This window comes from Natator depressus, chromosome 23, assembly GCF_965152275.1.
Source record: "Natator depressus isolate rNatDep1 chromosome 23, rNatDep2.hap1, whole genome shotgun sequence".
NCBI lineage: Eukaryota > Metazoa > Chordata > Testudines > Cheloniidae > Natator > Natator depressus.
The window spans coordinates 21585612-21593578 of record NC_134256.1 but is presented as its reverse complement, the minus strand read 5'-3'; the positions used below and the strand labels follow the sequence as shown (position 1 = coordinate 21593578).

Below are 7967 nucleotides of genomic sequence, written 5' to 3'. Positions count from 1 at the left end.
TGGAAAGAAGGTGTCATTTTTCTAACAGAGCAATTACCCATTGGGACACTTTCCCAAAGGGTGCGTGGAGTCTCCCTCCCTGGCCGTTTTGAAATCAAGCTGGGCCGTGTTTCTGCTCCGGGAGTTATTGTGGGGAAGGTCTCTGGCCGGGCAGACAGGAGGTCGGACTCAAATTACAAAGGCCCTGGAATCGGTCGATCTACCAGCAGAGGGCGAATGGCTCTTGGGAGCGACCTACCACCCCACCCCTTAGTGAACGATGGGGCATAGATCGGAGCCAGGGGATCTCCGTGAAACGCCCAGCGCCCCCTGGGCCCACTGCCCGTTGGCACCGAGAGATCCTTGGGTCGCACTCCGGCCTGGCTCCAGCTGAAGTCACCCCGATTGCAGTGGGGGTAGGGTGGGAATCTGACCTCACCCCCGCCCCCCGGGTCAATCCGGAGTCACTCCCTCCCATGGAACCCCAAGGGGTGGTTCTAGAACATGGGGCCTTCATGACACCACAGGGCGTTCTAGAAGGGAGGCCACGACCCCCGGCCACGGAGAGCAGGGGGGGCCCCATACAGCTCCCAGCCACTGCCCAGCACCCTCCTGGCCATCTCCATACGCCCCCCAGCCACTGCCCAGCACCCTCTGGCCATCCCCATACAACCCCCTTCTCTCTCTCCATCTTTCCCCGACGGTGCCGTTGGTCTGTTCCCGGAGTGCCCCTCTCAGCTCCCCTCGATCCGCAGTCCGACTGCCCCCCGACCCCAGCCCTGCGGGGATGGGGGTCCTGGGGCTGGTGACCCTGCTGGCCTGCCTGAGCACGGGGGGCCGGGGGAAGATCTTCACCCGCTGCGAGCTGGCTCAGGAGCTGCAGGAGAACGGGATGGACGGATACGAGGGCTACAGCTTGGCCAACTGTGAGTGAGCCCTCCGCTGTGTCCCACGGGCTCTTCTGTGGGGCTGCAGGTCCCTCCCGTACCACCCCCTCATGGGACCTCCCTGTGGGGCTGTGGGCCCCTCCTGCACCATTTCCCGTGGGACCTCCCTGTGGGGCTGTGGGCCCCTCCCACATCACCCCCCTCGTGGGACCTCCCTGTGGGGCTGTGGGCCCCTCCCACATCACCCCCCTCATGGGACCTCCCTGTGGGGCTGTGGGCCCCTCCCACATCACCCCCCTCATGGGACCTCCCTATGGGGCTGTGGGCCCCTCCCACATCACCCCCCTCATGGGACCTCCCTATGGGGCTGTGGGCCCCTCCTGCACCATTTCCCGTGGGACCTCCCTGTGGGGCTGTTGGCCCCTCCCGCATCACCCCCCTCATGGGACCTCCCTGTGGGGCTCTGGGCCCCCTCCCACACCACTCCCCATGGGACCTCCCTGTGGGGCTATGTGCCCCTCCCACACCGCTCCCTGTCTCTCTGGGGCTGTGTCCCCCCTCCACCGCTCCCCATCTCTAAGGGGCTGTGCCCCTTCCACCACTCCCCATCTCTATGGGGCTGTGCCCCTTCCACACCACTCCCCATGGGCCGTCTCTCTGGGGCTGTGTGGCCCCCCCCCACTGCTCCCCGTCTCTAGGGGGCTGTGCCCCCCCACACCGCTCCCCGTCTCTCTGGGGCTGTGCCCCCCAGGGGTCTGCCTGGCGTTCTACGAGAGCGGCTTCGACACGGCGGCCGTGGGGGCCAATGCGGACGGCAGCACCGACTACGGCATCTTCCAGATCAACAGCGGCTGGTGGTGCCAGGACGCCCAGAGCCCGTCAGAGAACCTGTGCCACGTGCGCTGCCAGGGTGAGGCTGCCGGGGGCGCCAGGCTGCAGGGGGTGGGAGGTCGGGGGGGCCCGTGCTGCAGGGGGCAGGCTGGGGGTCAGTGGGGGGCTCAGCGGGGGGTGCCGTGCTGCAGGGGGTGGGCAGGGGTCGGTGGGGGGCGCCGTGCTGCAGGGGTTGGGCAGGGGGTCAGTGGAGGGCTCAGCAGTGGGGCGCTGGGCTGCAGGGGGCGGGCAGGGAGCTCAGTGTGGGGGGCACCATGCTTTGGGGTTGGTGGGGGGGCACAGCGGGGAGGGGGTGCCGTGCTCTGGGACATTTCTGTACGACGCCCAAGCAGGCTTCTAACCACTCCTGCCTCCTGAAGCCCCCCCAGGATCTGGGGTATGTTCCCGGCCTGCTGAGCCGCACCGGGGGCCGCGTTACGGGCTGCGGTGGGAACAGGCACCCTTCCCTTCAGCGGGCACGGGGGGGGCAGCGGGGATTCGGAGGGGAGGGGGGTGGATTTGGCTGAGGTGTGGTTGGAGCAGATCTGACCCCCTCTCCTTTCATCCCAGCCCCCCCAACTCTGCAGCCTCCCCGAGGGGGCCCATCCCTGCCTTACCCTCCCACCTTTGCTCCTAGATTTACTGAACCCCGACATCAAGGACGACATCAACTGTGCGAAGAGAGTGGTGCAGGATCCTCAGGGCATGGAGGCTTGGTAAGGGGGCTCCCTGGGGGTGGGGTATTCCCAACAGAGGAGCTCTGCATCTGGGCCCCGGGCAAGACCTCCCCATGAGGCGTTGTGTGTGGGTGTTCGCCAGCTGCCCCGCCCCAGAGGTGGCTGCACCTCACCACCGGGCGAGACCTCCCCGTGCGGCGTCATGTGTGGGCGTTCGCCAGCTGCCCTGCCCCAGAGGTGGCTGCATCTTAGCACTGGGCGAGACAGCCCAATGTGGTGTTATATGCGGCTGTTCTCTGACTGCCCCGCCCCAGAGTTGGCTGCATCTCAGCACCGGGCAAGCCATCCCCATGTGTCATTATGTGCGGCCGTTCTCCATCTGTCCCACCCAAGAAGTGACTGCAGCTCAGCGCTGGGTGAGCCCTCCCCATGGGTTATCTATCAGCGCTACTGTGCTGGTGAACTGCCATCTCATCTGTCACTTCCCCTCCCTCAGGGACGACTGGAAGAACCACTGTGAAAAGCAGGACCTGACCGAGTGGATTGAGAGTTGTAATCTGTGAGGCCCGAGCGTGTCTCCCCCCTGGGGGGGGGCAGCGTCTGTCCTCACTGTGTCTGTCTGTCTGTTCACACGAATGCTCCCTGCACTGAGCAATCTCGAAGGAATTTATAAACCCCGTTGGATGAAATCTTCTTGCTGTGTTTCTCTGGTCAGACGCCCGCGCAGGCTGCCAGGCCCCCGAGAACCTGGTCTGAGACCTTGTGAAGTGAAACCAGTGAAGTGAAGTCAATGAAAACCCTCCAGTGAAAACAGATCAGGCCCCTGGGCCCACCCCAGCCCGGTATCTGGTGCCAGAACCAGCAAAGGAAGCTGGAACCCCTTCCCCACCCGTTGCCCACGGACCCCTTCCATCCCCTGTTACGGAGGAAAACCCCTCCTGAGCCCCAGCCCCAGGGCAGCTGTGCCCTGAAGCATGAGGATAGCCCGGCTTCTTTCAATGCGGATGCTAATATCCCTTCTACCCGGCTGAAATACACACAGTGGCAGAGATCCCTGCCACTGCTGTGAGACAAGCTGTGTTTTCACGAGGGAAACTGAGGCACGGAACAAGTAGTGACTTGCCCAAGTTCAGACAGGTTGTCTCAGAGCTGGGAGGGAAGACAGGGGCTTAGAAAGGCCTTAGCCCCCCTACTGCCTCTTCTCCCAGCTGTGGCTGCATCTGTGTGCTGTGCGAGATGTCCCTGTGCAGCTACTAACTCGTCCCAGAGCCGGGGAGAGAACCCAGGAGTCCTGGCTCCCAGCTTCCCTTGCTCTAGCCACCAGACCCCACCCCTCTCCCAGAGCTGTGCTATCGACCACCCGCGACCTAAGGGAGGGCATGAAACTGGAAGGGCCTGCTGTAACTCCCACCAAGGAAGGGGAGAGATGCTGGGGCATCCATGGGAACATTGGTGGCTTCGAACTTCCCCAGGTCACCAGCTAAAGTGACCCCGCTCAGTTCGATCTCGAAGTGGGGAGAGATGTGAAGAAGTGGGACTGTTCTTAATGTTTCCTCTGAATAGTGTGTGGGTGCCTCAGTTTCCCCTACGCAGTTCTTAAGTATCTAGGTGGTGGGGTAAGGGTGTATGATCATTGCAGAGCCCTAGAGGGCAGGTGTGTGCAGGGGTCTGGACACAGAGAATGGCCGACACCCTGTTTCCTGGCCACTGATGACCTGGGCCCTTCCCCCCTGCAAGGTGAGAGCTAAAGGGTTGGAGAACAAAGGAATCCGGTGACCTCCTGGCCCGGGAAAGGGACAAAGCCCGGGGGGGGGGGGGGCTGGAGGGAGTTTCAGTTTGGGACTGGCTGGAGACATGGAGTGAAGGGCAGACGGGGTTGTCTGGCTCACTGCCCCCCAAAATGGACCCAGCTGAGGGGTCCTGTTCTCTGCACCTACAAGCTCTGGTTTAGACCATGTTCCTGTCGTCTAATAAACCCTCTGTGTTACTGGCTGGCTCAGAGTCACGTCTGACTGCGGAGTTGTGGGACAGGACCCTCTGGCTTCCCCAGGAGCCCCGGACTCGCTGTGGGAAGCGCACGGAGGGGCAGAGGAGGCTGAATGCTCCGAGGTCAGACCCAGGAAGGTGGAAGCCGTGTGAGCTGTGTGCCCTGAAGACGGGCTGCTCACAGGAAGGCGACTGCCCCAGAGCCCTGCCTGGCTTCGTGGGGAGCAGTTCCAGAGCATCGCCCGGGGACTCGGTGACACCATACACCCCCTCTATCTATCTATCCCCAGCCCCCCACTCTATCTAGCGATCCCAGACTCTCCCAGTCCCTACCTCGCCCAGCGAGGTGGTCCTGGGGGGCTGGGGTACCTGCCCCCCTCTCCCCCGGGGGCAGGGGGGCCGTACCGCGGCAGCGTGTCTGGCACAGGTCCAGCGTACGGCTGCGCTGGTCACTGCACCACCGGCGGCTGTTGATCTGGAAGATCCCGTAGTCGGAGCTGCCGTCCGAGTTCTCCGTCACGGTCCCCGTGTTGAAGCGGCTGGCGTAGAAAGCCAGGCAGAGCCCTGGGGGGCAGGTGTGTGGGGGGGAGATATTTCAGGCAGCCCCTTGGCCTCCAGGGCAAAGAGAAAGGGGGTCTCCATCCCTCCCGGCTGGCAAGGGGGACCCCGAACAGCTGAGAGCCCGGAGCGTGGCTGGAGGCAGAGAGAAGTGACGCCGGGCCGGCTCGGTCAGCTGGGCCTGTTCAACCCATACGGACCCGGGCCAGGCCGTACACCGAGGAAGGAGGAAGGCCAGCCTAACTGGGGACTGAATCATGCAAAGCAGGGACCCTGGAAACGATCTAGGGGGTCCCCCGTGGACAAGGAACTCAACCTGAGCGACCCGGGCCATGGCAGGGGAAACAGGGCTCATGAAATCCTGGGACGGGCAAACAGGAGGGAGATGCCTGGGAGTCAGGAGATGGTTTTACCTCTGTAGCTGGCACTGGTGAGACAGATACTGACAAACTGAATCCCGGTTCCCAGCCCCCCCAGCTCTAACCACGAGACGCCTCTCCCCTCCCAGAGCCAGGGAGAGAACCCAGGAGTCCTGGCTCCCAGCCCCCCCCCAACCACTCAACCCCACTCCCCTCCCAGAGTCAGGGAGAGAACCCAGGAGTCCTGGCTCCCAGTCCACCCCTGCTCTAACCACTAGTCCCCACTCCCCTCCCAGAGCCAGCGAGAGAACCCAGGAGTCCTGGCTCCCAGCCCCTCCTGCTCTAACCACAGGACCCCCTCCCGCTGTTGCAATGGTCCCTCCCTGATCCAGGTGTCCCATCTGCTGGGCTCCTGTAGGGAGAAGCGGGACTTTCAGGGGTGAGTCTGTTGCCGGCACCCAGTGCCAGAGGCAAACAGCAGCAGGGGTTGGTTCGCTACCCGGTATGCTACACCCAATAATCACAACGGGGTGGAGAAGCAGAAAAATTTATTTGCAGCTGCAAAAAGGTACGGGGAGAATAAAATCTCAAATCCTGCAACCAGAGCAGGAAGTTACGCAAGCTTTTATACATCCTTTTTTCCAGCATACTTATTTAATAGCAAGCTGCCCTAAGTATCCATATAGCCAGCCAGTCCAGTTTCCAGCTAGTTCCCTTGTTCTCTGTATCATTTGTTAAACCATACATAAAGCTGCTTTATTCAGCATTGTTCTTTCATATCTGCCCTGTTCGGCCTTGCTTCGTTTCAGGCAGTCTGACTCTGCAGCATATTGTTGCAGATCCTCAGCATAACGGCTGTGAGCGCCTCCAGGCCGGGGGGCCAAGGACACCTGGGCCTAGTGCGAGGGGGCTTCATCGACTCTCGTGGTTTTCCATCCCCTCGAGTTACCTAGTGGCCATGCCCCAGTGTCCCCAACAAGTCTGTTTGCGGAGCCTGCCGGGATGGAGACGGGAGGTGCGACCGAGGCCCAGCGGCGGAGACTCCAGGCCGCCCCAGTGAACTGGGCAAGGTGGGCTTCCAGCCGTCCTGCCTCTCCCCGGCTGCAGCCCGGGGCACGGTCCGACAGCCTCTGGCCTTGGCGATGGGCCGCCCGAGGGGAGAGACACGTCTCCCGCAGCAGGGACCGGGCGGGTGGATATAAACCACAGTACAGCTCCTAGCACTCAGTGACCAAGGGTCCGACCTCACGACTCCGGAGGGTAGCGTGGAGGAGGCATTTAAAGAAATGCTACATGGAGGGGGGTGGAATGTTATTTCTTTCCTAGTTTTTGAGCCTTTGGTACCCAGCTGATTTGCGGTGTCTGGAGGTGCTGGGGGGGGGAAGGGGGAGGAATGAGGGGGTGGAACTGGGCGGGGAAGGGGTGGCACGGGGGTGTGGCCTGGGCGGAGCTATGGGGAGACACTGGGCGCTTCTAACCCGGGCCCCCCTAGGGATGGCCCTGCCCCCTGAAAAGCAGCTGCCCCGGCCGCTCGCCCTCATGGACTCTGACCCCAGCAGCAGGGAACCTACTGGAGCAGACCCAAAACGACCCCACCCAAATCCGGAAGCGTCTGGATGTGGCTAAATCTGCCTCGCAACAGTGGCCCCGGCACAGCTCCCGCCTGCCTCCCCGCACCGGGCCTCTGACAGAGAGCAGGGGTGACCAGCGCATCGCGGTCCCGCGGGGGTCTGCACTCCGAGGGGTCGGCCTGCGACCCCGAGCACCACGGGGGCGGCCACGGGGGGCCGCTCTGGGGCCACCTCCGAGGAGCAGGGCTGAACTGGGAGGATTATCTGCCTCCACTGATCTCGCTCTCTTTCCGCCTCGCCCTCGCTCAAGAAATGAGCTTGGGCGCGGGCCGCCACTGCATTTCCGGTGCCCGCTTCTGCATCAGCCCACTTCCTGTTGACTCAGCGGGGAGCAAGACCCGCAGAGGACTTGGTAACGTGCCGTGTTTCCAATAGAGGTGGAGACTCAGGGCCCTTTGTCCTAAGAGGCCTAGCTTACATGGCGGAAGGAACACGGGGCCGAGAATTAAAAGGCGACCCTGCTTTGGTCACACATGAACGAAGCGGTCTTATTTTTGTCATCCCTTGCTGGCCCTGGCTGCTGGGGAGAGATGTGACGAAGCGGGACTGTTCTTAATATTTCCTCTGAATAGTGTGGGGGTGCCTCCGTTTCCCCTATGCAGTTCTTAAGTATCTAGGTGGTGGGGTAAGGGTGTATGATCGTTGCAGAGCCCTAGAGGGCAGGTGTGTGCAGGGGGCTGGACACAGAGAATGGCCGACACCCTGTTTCCTGGCCACTGATGGCCTGGGCCCTTCCCCCCTGTAAGGTGAGAGCTAAAGGGTTGGAGAACAAAGGAATCCGGTGACCTCCTGGCCCGGGAAAGGGACAAAGCCCGGGGGGGGGGGGGGCTGGAGGGGGAGTCAGTTTGGGGCTGGCTGAAGACATGGAGTGAAGGGCAGACGGGGTTGTCTGGCTCACTGCCCCCCAAAATGGACCCGGCTGAGGGGTCTTGTTCTCTGCACCTACAAGCTCTGTGTTAGACCATGTTCCTGTTGTCTAATGAACCTTCTGTTTTACTGGCTGGCTGAGAGTCACGTCTG

The 7967-nt window shown here is 62.5% G+C and overlaps 1 protein-coding gene across 1 annotated transcript; it reads left to right on the top strand.

The window, feature by feature from the left end:
* The first annotated feature begins 728 nt into the window (after positions 1 to 728).
* On the top strand, positions 729 to 3088 carry LOC141976417 (lysozyme C, milk isozyme-like). The gene is made up of 4 exons (XM_074937409.1): positions 729 to 905; positions 1618 to 1776; positions 2374 to 2452; positions 2910 to 3088. Exons 1-4 carry the CDS (start codon positions 767 to 769, stop codon positions 2974 to 2976), a joined length of 444 nt encoding a protein of 147 aa, XP_074793510.1. The 5' UTR covers positions 729 to 766; the 3' UTR covers positions 2977 to 3088.
* Positions 3089 to 7967: the final 4879 nt, after the last annotated feature.